Below are 13806 nucleotides of genomic sequence, written 5' to 3'. Positions count from 1 at the left end.
AGTGCAAAGCTGAGATCTCTAGCCAACTGAGTAAATTTCACAGCATGTGCCAAGCTCTCAGGAGGCAGGTGACGGATGTGCCAATTATCTGTGTTCTGAGGTTTGGGTATCCTTTGTACTCTGGCGACAGAGAGCTCGTCTCCATATTCACAGGTCACGATATAGGATAGATTCAGCACAGTGGCCATCACTGTTAGCTTTCCTGACACACTGCTCTCGTAAGCCTCTGTGTGCAGCTGAATGACATGACAATAGTGGTTTGACTGAAAAAAATTTGTGTGCTTGTTTGTTTTCAATCAAATACTTTGCACTTACACTTGAGTTAAAGAAAGAAGTCAGAAGACCAGCAAAACCAAAAGTTAAATAAAGGCCTATTTTTTATTATGACATTCAGATTAAAACCATGCAAATGCAAAATGGTTATACCCCTCGAGGGTCCAGGTTGGATTTCCTGTCCTATAGATCTGCTGCGCTGTTACTGTGATTTTGAGAGGCAGGAACATGCATGGAAAGCATTGGTTTCTCCTTGTAATGGAAAAAAAAAAATGAGAAAATTCTTGAGAATGCAGCCATTTTGGAAATGTAGATAAAGAAAAAAAGTGCTGAAGATTTGGATGGCTTACAGAGCAGCATGATTTTGTAATTGCTGCCACCTACTGTATGTGGTTGATGTTTGTTTAAATTTAGAAAGTTCATGAAGGTGAGGCTGTTGAAATAGATAATTAGAGCTAGGTAGACATCATTAGTTTATGGCATTTTTTTCTCTACTCTGTAAGTGGCTCTTAATTACCGAGACAGCCGCCAGCTTTCATTCATTACCTTCAAGTGGATTTAAAGTTTTTCTCATTTTAAAGTTCCTTTGCCAAGGAACCTTCACAGTAATACTGCAGACTGCACATTCAAGAACTTACCCTGCTCAGAGATTTTCTGAGTATACATGAGACAGTTTTAAGGAGGTTGGTTTTTTGTTTTGTTTTTTATTTGTAGGAGCAGTCTAACTGGGGTTAGATTATAAATTAATTTCCATGAAAGAGGTGAAAATGGAGCTAGTGGAAGTGATGTGAAGTGCAGCAGTTGACTTAAAAGCCTTTCTTTTATTAGTACCAAAATAAAGCTTCAGATCAGTGTGCTCGTTAAATGTAACAAGCAATATAGAATCTGAGTCAACATAGCCCCTTCTCTTTTATTAAGACCCAGCTGTCAAAGGGTCATTAGGTCCTTTCCTGTGGAAAACAACTTGCCCATTAATGTTTGGGGTGGTCCCTGAACAAGATTGCTGAGTAAGTGGCTGAGATTTAGTTTTTGAAAAATTCGTGAAACTGCAGAGACATGGATGTTGAAACTTATCAAAAGTTAAGTCTTCAACCTTAGCTTTGTTAAATAAGTCATGACGTATGTTTGGAATGCTGCCACTAGCTACGCAAATTGACATGCAGTGCCACTGTAAAGGATTTGGAAACATTAACTCCATGGAGATCAAATCATTCTTAACTGGAAAGAGTCTACATACATCAAATTAATGCACTTATTTGATGTGGTGTTTACCTTGTTGCTGCTTATATTATTTCTAGTGGCCCTGGTTCCAATATCTGAAAACACTGTAGTGAGATTCTGCTTTTTCTGCCCTAGGCTATTTGCTTTCTAGACGAGAAGGCCAGGCAGGGTCTCCTGAAAAGCCACTTTCTGATCTGGGCCGTCTCTCCTACTTGGCCTATTGGAAGAGCGTCATCTTGGAATATCTCTACCACCACCATGAGAGACACATCAGCATCAAGGCGATCAGCAGAGCTACAGGCATGTGCCCACATGACATCGCCACAACTCTGCAGCATCTCCACATGATTGACAAGAGAGATGGCAGGTGAGTACTGGTGCCCTACGTAACTCCGGCTGCCTCTCAGGCATCTCACACCAGAAAATGTCCCTGTATTTAGGCAGTTTGTTGCAGTGACAGATAAGACGTTCCCCAATGGCATTATCAAAACCTTTCTCCTAAAAAGAAAACATAGAATAACTCTTCGATGATTTCAAATTTCAATTTGCTATACTTGATTGATGGGCATTCTGATTTTTCCTAACCCAGGTGATATTAGTGGTAGCATATGTCAGTAAGTGGAGGTGAAATGAAATTTCAGCTCTTGATTGCACTTTATTCTGCCTCATCACATTACAGATTTGTCATCATTAGAAGGGAAAAGTTGATATTGGGTCACATGGAAAAACTGAAAAACTGTTCCCGGACCAATGAGCTTGATCCAGAGAGTCTGAGGTGGACCCCAATTTTAATTTCTAATGCTGCAGTTTCTGAAGAAGAGCGAGAAGCTGAAAAAGAGGTAATAATTGACTTCAACAGCCTCAGTTGTATAACTTTAATCTTGTAGCCTTCTTAAGCTAAGAAAATCATTAACATGATTGTCAAAAGCTCGGTTATGTAGAGAGAGCTTGTGAAATGATATGGCACTAATTTATCCTAACTGAGGTTGCATGGTAAGACATGATAATTTCATTTTATTGAATTGAGTATGATAAATGAAACATTTAGCATTGATCACAAAGCAGCATTTTTCACTACTGACAGCATGTAATCAGATCAAATTTGATGCTGAGCTTGGAGGCTACAATGTCAATCGATTCTTTGTGTTTATGAACTTGCTTAAAGTGCTCCATGCCAGTGAGCATGTAATGTAGTGATAAAGGACTCGAATCAATTCACTGCATCATTAATACTGCTAAATATTCCATGAAACCCAATCCTCTTTGATTTGTTATCCTAACTAATGCAAAGGAGTCCTGAGATGATATAGTTGGGATGTTGCTTGGCTGGCTGCCTGTCCTGATCAGAAACGACTTAGAGATCCTTTGCCTTTGATCCTTAGAAGCTCTGGCTATGGAACTGCCCTCTCTCACTGGCCCACCACTTTTCGCCCTCCCCCCTTAGGCTGAGCGGTTAATGGAACAAGCTAGCTGCTGGGAAAAGGAGGAGCAAGAAATCCTGTCATCTAGAGCTAACAGTAGGCAATCACCTGCAAAAGTACAATCGAAAAATAAGTATTTACATTCCCCGGAGAGCCGACCAGTGGCAGGGGACCGTGGGCAGCTGATGGAGCTGTCTAAAGAGAGCAGCGAAGAGGAAGAGGAGGAAGAGGAAGAGGAGGAGGAAGAGGAGGAGGAGGAAGAAGAAGAGGAGGAAGAAGAGGAGGAGGAAGAAAACATTCAAAATTCTCCCCCAAGACTGACTAAACCACAGTCAGTTGCCATCAAGAGAAAGGTATGTAGATTTTCAGTCTATGAGTCACTGCCAGTCAAATCTGACTTGTCATTGCAAACATTCTATTAATACTTGTTTCACTCTTTGTTCTCTAGATGTAGTTTCTTTGTATCCGGTTCCACTGATGATATATAATCATTATTTGTCATACAGTCTTGATTTTGTTTACTCTCTGAGCTTGGTTAGTGCTGTGGCAGGAAAGCAGGGACAGGCCTGCTCTAGTAGTTACTGCCACCTGCTGGTTTGTGGGACTAGAGTTAAATCAGGGTGTGGGAACAGAAAAGGACCCTGGAGAGCACTTAAACCACCCTTCAGCAATTGTTGATAAAAATACCAAGATCTAGAGAGGCTGGGGAAACTTGTGTAAGGTCACACAGGTCATCAGAGGTGGAGCCAGAACCAGATGAGCCCTTGGACTCCAGACCCAGCCCTCCTGATGCTATTTCCTTTTCTCTTTCTAGAGTTGTTCAGAGGTATTTCAGGTTCTTCATTTTGATGCTGATGTTTTGCATGTGTGGCCAACTATACTTTGCCTAATTTTCTCATATCTTAGTAGCTTGGTGGTATCTCAAAACTTGTATGGCAGGTAAATGATTTTGTATTTAGGTAATTGTTCATTCTCTGATATTTGTCTTTAGTACCTAGCTGTGATGTAGACACTGTATTTGTTAGCACAGCCCAGACTTATCAAGATCATCAAGTTAAGGCTCTGTCCCAGGCCAGCCTATGTGGTAGACACATACCTGCTGTTCAAAGAACCTGCTGTTCTAATTCCCAGCTCCATGTACTTTATTCTAAGCCTGTCAGTCTATTAGTGGAAGGGCAGCTATGGAGATGCATAAAAGGAAGTAGCATAAAGTGGACTTTAGACTTATAAATAAGTCTAAACAAAGGCATTTGTTTTTAAAAACATCAAAAACCAGACTCATCAAGGCATGATACAGTCTATCATCATATGTAAATGGACTCAACCTAAAGAAAACCAGTTCTTTATATGGCTGTACTTATGTTTGGGAAAATTCAAGTGTACTAGAGAGGGCAGGTAGATTGAGAATTAAGAACCACAAATGTTAAATTATACTTTGGTGTACATTCAGGGAGTATAAAATGTAAGATGGTCATTCTTGGACAGTTAAAGTTTTAACCAAGCATATTAAACTGTCTTTGTAGTGTATTTTCAAGCTTGGGGCCTGTTATTGACAGGCTACATTTTAGCAAATCTTCCTATTATTCCTGTATTGAATTTTGTTTCATTAAGTACTTCTTACTTGGGAAAAATAATGTTTTAAGTTTTTAGATGCTCTCTATATTAAAATGTATTGCAAAATATCAGTTGCTTAACTCCCTGCAGCCACTAATACCTGACTGTTAACATTTCAAAAAACAGTAATCCTTTCTTCAAATACCTTTTCCTTTTTTACTTTTCATAGTTCCTGAAGACCCATAAAATGGGGCACAAGTCGGCTAATCCTGTACACCATCAAATTTCCCACAGTGCTTTGTACATAGTAGATGCTCCTTGAACACCTGCTTAATGCCTGTCAGGTATTAAGTGAGTGCCCCCACTAATTAATTATAGCAACGTTATAGAAACATTGGTGTCCATAGGCTTAATATATATGTGTGTGTGTGTGTGTGTGTGTGTGTGTGTGTGTGTGTGTGTGTGTGTGTGTGTATATATATATATATATATATATAGTGCACAGACTATTAAAGCTAGCAAGTACCATTTGGGAGGAAATATATGCTAGAAAAGCAAAATCTATAAAATTTTAAAATCTATAGTTAAGCTGCTAAAATGTTCCCTCTCAAAGCATCTGCTTGTGCAAACAACTGTTTTATTTGGAAAACACTTTCCTGTGTAGTTGGAGCCCAAGAGAGATGTTAAACATCAAATGGAAGGTTAAGTACAAAGGCGTTACAGAAGTCTTCACATGTACGATTCTCAGACTCCCGTTCAGTACATGTTTGCTGCATATTGGCTCAACCATTTAATTTCTCATGAGCTCTTATGTATTATTATGTTTGGAATTAATTTCAGAGGCCTTTTGTACTAAAGAAGAAAAGGGGTCGTAAACGCAGGAGGATCAATAGCAGTGTTACAACTGAGACCATTTCTGAGACTACAGAAGTGCTGAATGAGCCCTTTGACAACTCAGATGAAGAGAGGCCAATGCCACAGCTGGAACCTACCTGTGAGATTGAAGTGGAGGAAGATGGTGGGAAGCCAATCCTGAGAAAAGCATTCCAACATCAGCCTGGGAAGAAACGGCAAACAGAGGACGAGGAAGGGAAAGACAATCATTGCTTTAAGAATTCGGATTCTTGTAGAAGTAAGTGGAGGAATTATAAAATTCTTACCCTTGTTAAATATCTGTATTTTAGTGCCTAGTTCTCAGAAGCAGGCTGCTAGTATTATGTCCAAAGGCATCTTTGAGGTTTTACCTGCCCCCTATCCTTTCTCATTCATAAACAGTTCTATCCCTTCTTCCTGGAATTGGATTTTATGTTGAAACAACTTCTAACTTGTCAAAATATCAGAATATTCCTCTTGTTGGGTTCATCTCACTTTGCAGAGATTGCCTTATCCTCTAAAACTTAGAAATCTGTTCATAAGAATCATAGATTTCCTTAATTCTGATAGATACTTTTTTCACATTTGGTATTTCAGAAATCAGCGCAGATATTATTATCAATGTGGTAGTTTCTTTTTTCCTCAAAAAATCAAGTGTTACTAAATTAATGGTACGTCAGTGATACTTTAGGACATACTGTTTACCAAGAGTCACTTAAATTTTCCCACACCATCAGTATTAGTTTTGATAATATAGAATAAGGTAATGTTTTTCCTTTTAAAATTACTATTTTCTAGTTTGCTTTTGGCAGGGCCGTCCCACCACACCCTCTGAAAAATACACCAGTGAATCATTTTTGATGCCTGTTTAAAAGTAACCATCCCTTGCTTCTTGGCTTGGGAACTTGTGCTTCTAACGCCTAAAGATTTATGGGACAGGCTCTCTACTGATGAAATAACTATTCAAAAACTTTATTTCAGCAACCCAGGGAACAGGCCTACTCATTTCCCTGAGAACCATAAGTTGTCTCTCTTGCTTTTCAGTCAGTTTTAAGAATGAGCAAGCATCTTCTTGACTTTCTTAATTAACAGGAATGCTGTTACTGTATATACTGCTGAGAGAATAACATTTTAACCTGGGTATAGGGAAGCTCGGCCTTGTTCTTAATTTTTTTTAAACAATTGTAACAAACTACTCCAAGACATCATTTTTTATGTATGAAAATTGAGCCTTATTTCCACTTCTTGGGAGTCTTTTTAGGAGCCTAATATACCCGATTCCTTTTAGGATCTTGTCTTCTTGTCTTAAGAAAATAGTTACCAGAAAACTCATCTTCTTAGATATTTCTACAAAAGCTGGTAGGTCCCACAGTGTGCAGAATAAGAATGTGGAATCCAGGGGCATCCTCATGGCTATTATTTGTGTGACTAGATAAAAACCATTTGAACATCTTGATTTGACTGTTAACTGGGTATTATACTTTGCATTTCTGAAGAAATCAGTCTGTACCCCATACACGTTCTTTTCAGCTGGCCAATGTGAGTAAAATACATGTAGTTTATGTATAATCCTTTTATTGCATAATGAACTAAGTAAGAGCTTACCCTGCCCACACTGATCGGATTAGAAAATAACTCCATTTGGCAAAAAGGATCTCTGTTCCACATCAATGTTAGATCATATTTTTGTTCTCCAAAGTAGTGCTTCTCCTTTAAGTTGACTGCTTCAAGAGTTCATTGGAGTCTTTAATTTTCTAAAGATCTTAAAAAGACTTAATGTTTTTTCATTTGTATTCATTCATTCATACATTTGTTTACTTATATTTATGTATATTTAAATCTATGCATACACACAGGTATAGTAAAAATAAGATTGGACGGACTAAACCTTAACAACTATGGTTTGTTTCTTGTTTAATATTTGAACCTTACATTGAGTGGTAAATTGATCTAGAATGCAACATAGAATTAATGATAAAAAGACCTATATTCCTTTATTTTTATTGAATAATATTGCATTATATAAGTTTCAGTGTTGAAAATCAACGTATGTATATACTGCATTAACTTAACCACTAAAATTTCAATACTATCCTTCACCATAAAATTGTCCCATTTGTCCCCATTTCCCCGCTCTTCTTCCCCTTCCCTTTTGGTAACCACTAATTGGTCTTATAGTCCAAAGTTCAGTTTTGGTTTATTTAGTTCATCTGTTTGTTTTCTCTATACACCACATATAAGTGAAATCATACGGTATTTGTCTTTCTTTCTATGGCTTATTTCACTAAGTATAATTCCTTCTAAGTCCATCTGTGTTGTTGCAAAAGGCAGCGTTTTTTTTTTTTTTTAATAGCTGAATAGTACTCTATTGTGTATAAATACCTTATACATTCATAATCCAATGGGATGGGCATTTAGGTTGTTTAAAGCTCTTAGCTATTGTAAATTATGCTGCAGTAAACCCAGGGTGGTGGAGGGCTGCATAAATCTCTTCGAATTAGTATTTTTGTATTTTACAGGTAAATCCCCAAAAATGGGATAACTGGATCGTATGGAATTTCTATTATTTTATTTTTTAAGGAATCTCCATATTGCTTTTCATAATGACTGCATCAGTTTACATTCCTGCCAACAGTATATAAGGGTTCCCTTCTCCACATCCTCTCCACTTGTTTCTTCTCTTTTGGATAATAGCCATTGTCACAGGTGTGAGGTGATCTCTCACTATTTTTTTTAATATGCATTTTCTTAATAATACATTATGATGAGCATTTTTTCATGTGCCTAATGGCCATTCATGTGTCTTCTTTGGAGAAATGTCTATTCATATCTTCTGCCTGTTTTTAATTGGATTGTTTGTTTTACTGTTGAGTTTCATGAGTTGGATATTAACCCTGTGTCAGATGTATGATGCGTGAATATCTTCTCCCATTCAGCAAGATGTCTTTTCAGTTTGATGCAAATTTCTTCCACTGAATGGAAGCTTTTTAATTTGATGTAGTCCCGTTTGTTTATATTTCTTTTTTTTTTTTTTTCAACCTTGCTGTTGGAGTCCCCCAAACAATTTTCTAAGACTGATGTCTCAGAGCAATTACACATGTTTTCTTTGATGTATTTTATGGAGAATTTCTGTATTTTAAATGTTGAAGTAATTTCATGGTAAATTATTGTAGTTTGTCACATGCAAAAATGATGATCCTGTGGTAGATTAAAGTTGCCTTTGTATTTTGGGTATTTAGTTATTTATGCATTTGTATGTAGTTTATTTTTATGCCAGAAAGGGCATTTCAATCAAAGTAAATAATATCACCTGCAATCATTTAAATCTAGTAAATATCAACAAACAGAAGTTTACTATTTCAGATTAGATATCCAAGTCAGACATCGATTCATTTCTGAATAAAGGTGATCCAGATATAATCTAGCATTGACCACTTTCCCCTATGTTTCCTAATTTGTAAGTGTTCAATTTGATTTTTTTTTACATTATTCAATTCCAGGTTTTGCATCAGAGAATGTCTTATTTGTTGATCTCTTAAGTTTATTATCCATGTGCTTTCTATTAAAGGTATAACTTTCTATTGAGAGAGAGAGAGGAGCACATATACTATTTTCCCAGGACTAGGTTATTTTCTTGTTTTATACCAAATATAGTTATACATTAGTCTTGATTATATCTTTGCCATAAGCTCTTAAAATGCTAAATTGAAAGCAGTGTTTGCTAATTAATTTAGAGCAATGAATTCAAATTGTTCATGATTATGCTTTCTAAGACATTGTTTTTCTTCCTCCCTTTTTCTCTGTCTCCCTTCTAAGACAATATGGATGATGATGCAGATAACTTGAAAGAAGGCAGTAGAGACAATCCTGAACCTCTAAAGTGCAAACAAGTATGGCCAAAAGGAACAAAGCGTGGTCTATCTAAGTGGAGGCCAAACAAAGAGAGGAAGACTGGATTTAAACTAAACCTGTATACCCCACCAGAAACACCCATGGAACCTGATGAGCAGGTAGCAGTGGAAGAACAGAAAGAGACTCTTGAAGACAAACCCAGCCCCACTCCCACCAGGATTGAGGAGGAGGTCAAGGAAGCCATGGAACCCCTGCTGCCTCAGGACGAAAACAGACAGGAAGAAGCATGTGCACCTATAAGTCCAAATAAATCCCCAGGTGAAAAACCAGAAGACGATCTAATCAAACCAGAGGAGGAGGAGGAGGAGGAAGAAGAAGAAGAGGAGGAGGAGGAGGAGGAAGAGGAAGAAGGAAATGTAGAAAAAGACCCAAGTGGTGCTAAACACCAGGAAAAAGAGGAACCAGAAACCTGCATGGACACAGAAGACCCTGTGCGTTCAGATGATCATGAGGAGGAGGAGGAGGAGGAAGACGAAGAACCATCTCACAATGAGGGTCATGACGCAGATGATGAAGACGACAGTCACATGGAGTCTTCCGAAGTGGAGAAGGAAGAGTGCCCAAGAGAAGTCTTCAAGGAAGTACTAGAGAACCAGGAGGCTTTTTTAGACCTTAGTGTCCAGCCAGGTCGTTCAAACCCAGAGGTCTTAATGGACTGCAGTGTTGACCTTGCAGCTTCATGTGACAGTGAACCCAAGGAGCTTGCTAGAGACACTGAAACTGCACCTGAATCTGATGAGGAATCCCCAGACGAACAGGCACAGAAGCAGGACCAAAAGAGCAATGAAGAAGTAGATACTGAGTTCAAAGAGAGAAACACAGCAACCATGGAAATCGACTCTGAGACAGTCCAGGCAGTTCAGTCTTTGACCCAGGAGAACAGTGAACAGGATGACACTTTCCAGGATTGTGCGGAAACTCAAGAGGCCTGTAGAAGCCTACAGAACTACACCCATGCAGACCAAAGCCCACAAATTGCCCCCACTCTGGATGATTGCCAACAGTCAGACCACAGTAGCCCAGTTTCATCTGTCCATTCCCATCCTGGCCAGTCAGTACGTTCCGTCAGTAGCCCAAGTGTCCCTGCCTTGGAAAACAGCTATGCCCAAATCAGCCCAGATCAAAGTGCCATCTCAGTGCCATCTTTGCAGAATATGGAAACCAGTCCAATGATGGACGTCCCGTCAGTTTCAGATCACTCACAGCAAGTTGTAGACAGTGGATTTAGTGACCTCGGCAGTATTGAGAGCACTACTGAGAACTACGAAAACCCAAGCAGCTATGATTCTACTATGGGTGGCAGCATTTGTGGAAACGGCTCTTCGCAGAACAGCTGCTCCTATAGCAACCTCACCTCTAGCAATCTTACACAGAGCAGCTGTGCTGTCACCCAGCAGATGTCCAACATCAGTGGGAGCTGCAGCATGCTGCAGCAAACCAGCATCAGTTCTCCCCCAACCTGCAGCGTCAAGTCTCCTCAAGGCTGTGTGGTGGAGAGGCCTCCAAGCAGCAGCCAGCAGCTGGCTCAGTGTAGCATGGCTGCTAACTTCACCCCACCAATGCAGTTAGCTGAGATTCCTGAGACCGGCAATGCTAACCTTGGCCTGTATGAACGAATGGGTCAAAGTGATTTTGGGGCTGGGCATTACCCACAGCCATCAGCCACATTCAGCCTTGCCAAACTACAGCAGTTAACGAATACACTTATTGATCATTCATTGCCTTACAGCCATTCCGCTGCTGTAACTTCCTATGCAAACAGTGCCTCTTTGTCCACACCATTAAGTAACACAGGGCTTGTTCAGCTTTCTCAGTCTCCACACTCTGTCCCTGGGGGACCCCAAGCACAAGCTACCATGACCCCACCCCCCAACCTGACTCCTCCTCCGATGAATCTGCCACCGCCCCTTTTGCAGCGGAACATGGCTGCATCAAATATTGGCATCTCTCACAGCCAAAGACTGCAAACCCAGATTGCCAGCAAAGGCCACGTCTCTATGAGAACAAAATCGGCATCTCTGTCACCAGCCGCTGCCACCCATCAGTCGCAAATCTATGGGCGCTCCCAGACTGTAGCCATGCAGGGTCCTGCACGGACTTTAACCATGCAAAGAGGCATGAACATGAGTGTGAACCTGATGCCAGCCCCAGCTTACAATGTCAACTCTGTGAACATGAACATGAACACTCTCAATGCCATGAATGGGTATAGCATGTCCCAGCCAATGATGAATAGCGGCTACCACAGCAATCATGGCTACATGAATCAAACACCCCAATACCCTATGCAGATGCAGATGGGCATGATGGGAACCCAGCCATATGCCCAGCAGCCAATGCAGACCCCGCCCCATGGTAACATGATGTACACAGCCCCTGGACATCATGGCTACATGAACACAGGCATGTCCAAACAATCTCTCAATGGGTCCTACATGAGAAGGTAGGCACCACAGGCAGTCACAAACCCCCCCTGGGCATCACTATTGGATTGATCTGCACAAATAACCTTCGAAGAGTACGATTTCAAAACCAGCAATTGGTGTGAATGCAAAAACATTTGTTGGCACCATTTATTTAAAAAAAAAAAAAAAGCTGTATGCAGCAGAAAGCCTTATACAAGTTGTTTTTCTTTTTTTCCTTTTTATTTTTTGGTACCTTTGTTTCTGTTACTTTTATATGAAATTCTCTGCAAAGAAAGGCCTCTCTTTGGACTACAATTAGGAGGCAGCCACTTGTTGTGCCTGCTTCCTTTAAACAATGTGGATATCAAACCCCACCCCACCCCCAAATTATCTGTTTTAATACTGAACTTAGAGCTTTTTTTTTTTTTTCCCTGTCCACTCCATGTAAATGCCTTTAGCATTTCAGTTATTGTATATTTTTTTAAGGTGACACTTCAGCATGCCGCTAATGTCTTTGTTAGTGACAGTGCATTTTGTAGTACTGTACAAGTGTTGTGCTAACGGTAAGCCATTTCTTAAGTTTTTTGCCTTGATTAGGGTGCCCTAATTTGAGGGTTTAAAAAAAACTATATTTTTGTTAATTATAAAACTGTAAAGAGCTATAAAAGCTATTCCCATTTGGTTAGTCAAAAGGGTTTTATTGCTAAATGTTTGGTGTAAAGTTGAGACCCTTTTCCATTTTGGTGACAGATTTCTTTGGGGAAAAAAGGCAGCTTTCTGTTTTATAAATGCAGACTTCTGTTTATTGAATGAAGCATATCTCAGTGTTTATCTGTCAGGTTTTGAAACATTTCATATATGTCCAAATACTTGGCAGGATTTAAAAAAAATAGTGAATTTGGTGTAAAGTTGCTATTTTATGGAAATGCCTCTAACTTTACATTTTCATTCCATCTGTAGATTTTTCTATCTTTATAAAATATCGGAGTTATTTTTTAAGGAAAAATAGAGAAGTAGCTTGTGAATAGCTCAAACTAAGCTTACAAATCGCATGTAAAAAAGCAAAAAAGTTATTTGTGTCTGTTTATATTGCTTCCTTTTTTGTAGCCTTTGTACCTGTACAGGGTGACTGTAAGGGCCAAGCAGGAGAGGCGTAATCCTTGTATAAAATAGGAGCCAGCGACACTCTTGTATTTATCTGTTCTCTTTTTAGTCAGTCACTTCAAAAACAAAAACAAAAAAAAAAAAGCTGTACATTTTAACATAAAATAAATTATGATGAGCCATTTTTAGCCTCTTGTGTCCTGTCATATTATGATTGATAGAGAATGACCAATTGAACTGTATCATGTGTCACATCTCAGAACACATACACATTTTGGGAAAATAAATTATTTAGTGTAAATTGGAGTTATGCGATTTTCTGATTTGTTTTGACTTTGGGGGAGGGGGATGGCAATAAATAAGAGTAATATCTAATAAAACCATCACATATACCAAATACCTATTTAATAAATTAATTTATAATGGATTTTAATGCTTTTCATGAAAGTTTATTTTATGCTAGTGCATACCTTCTGTATGCCAATCATTGTCTTTAAAATAAAGTGAATTTGTTTTTTTCTTTTTGACTTTGATCTTCATTTACAAAGGGATCCTATACAAGTATCCAGTTGCCTCATTTGTACAGTCTGTATAAATACCACAAAGGGCCTAGTACAGTAGTAGCAACCTTCATTTTTATAAAGATTAATACCTCCAAAAAACACCCAGTTTGGAATTATGTTTAAAGAGCCATTTTCTTTGAAAAGGTGTGAAAGCTTTTTTCTGTCATGAATGAGTGGATGTTTTCTCTGGAGTCTTAAGTTTAGACCCAAATAAGAAGTGAGTTCACCAAAATTATTTTATGGTAGTTGGAGAAAGTTCTGTCTATTGATTGAAGCATTTGATTATTCAAGCGATGAGCCTAATAGCAAATGCTTGGCCAGGTGAAACTGGCCAGATAGCTCTCCAAGTTGTGTGCTCACAACTCTGTGAAGCCAGTCACTGCCTTTATACCTCTTAAAAAGAAAAATGTTGCTTTTCTGCCACTTTCAGCACACAAAAAAGCAGGTGTTATGCAGATCATAGAAACGAACCTTGCAGTG

At 38.9% G+C, this 13806-nt stretch overlaps 1 protein-coding gene across 8 annotated transcripts in view; it reads left to right on the top strand.

Moving 5' to 3' along the window:
- KAT6B (lysine acetyltransferase 6B) overlaps positions 1-12037 on the top strand; it is a gene marked incomplete at its 5' end in the record, with an annotated part of 157633 nt that extends 145596 nt beyond the window's left edge. For all 8 annotated transcript variants that reach the window (XM_084246189.1, XM_084246188.1, XM_084246187.1 and 5 more), the window contains 5 exons: positions 1630-1861; positions 2174-2333; positions 2939-3268; positions 5310-5601; positions 9159-12037. In XM_084246189.1, the coding sequence (XP_084102315.1) occupies positions 1630-1861; positions 2174-2333; positions 2939-3268; positions 5310-5601; positions 9159-11701 (3557 nt within the window). In that variant the 3' untranslated portion in view covers positions 11702-12037. The remainder of the gene's footprint in view (positions 1-1629; positions 1862-2173; positions 2334-2938; positions 3269-5309; positions 5602-9158) is intronic.
- Between the last annotated feature and the right edge of the window lie 1769 nt (positions 12038-13806).

Source organism: Talpa europaea (genome assembly GCF_964194135.1).
Source record: "Talpa europaea genome assembly, chromosome: 10".
NCBI classification, from domain to species: domain Eukaryota; kingdom Metazoa; phylum Chordata; class Mammalia; order Eulipotyphla; family Talpidae; genus Talpa; species Talpa europaea.
This window is presented reverse-complemented; position numbering and strand designations above follow the sequence as displayed.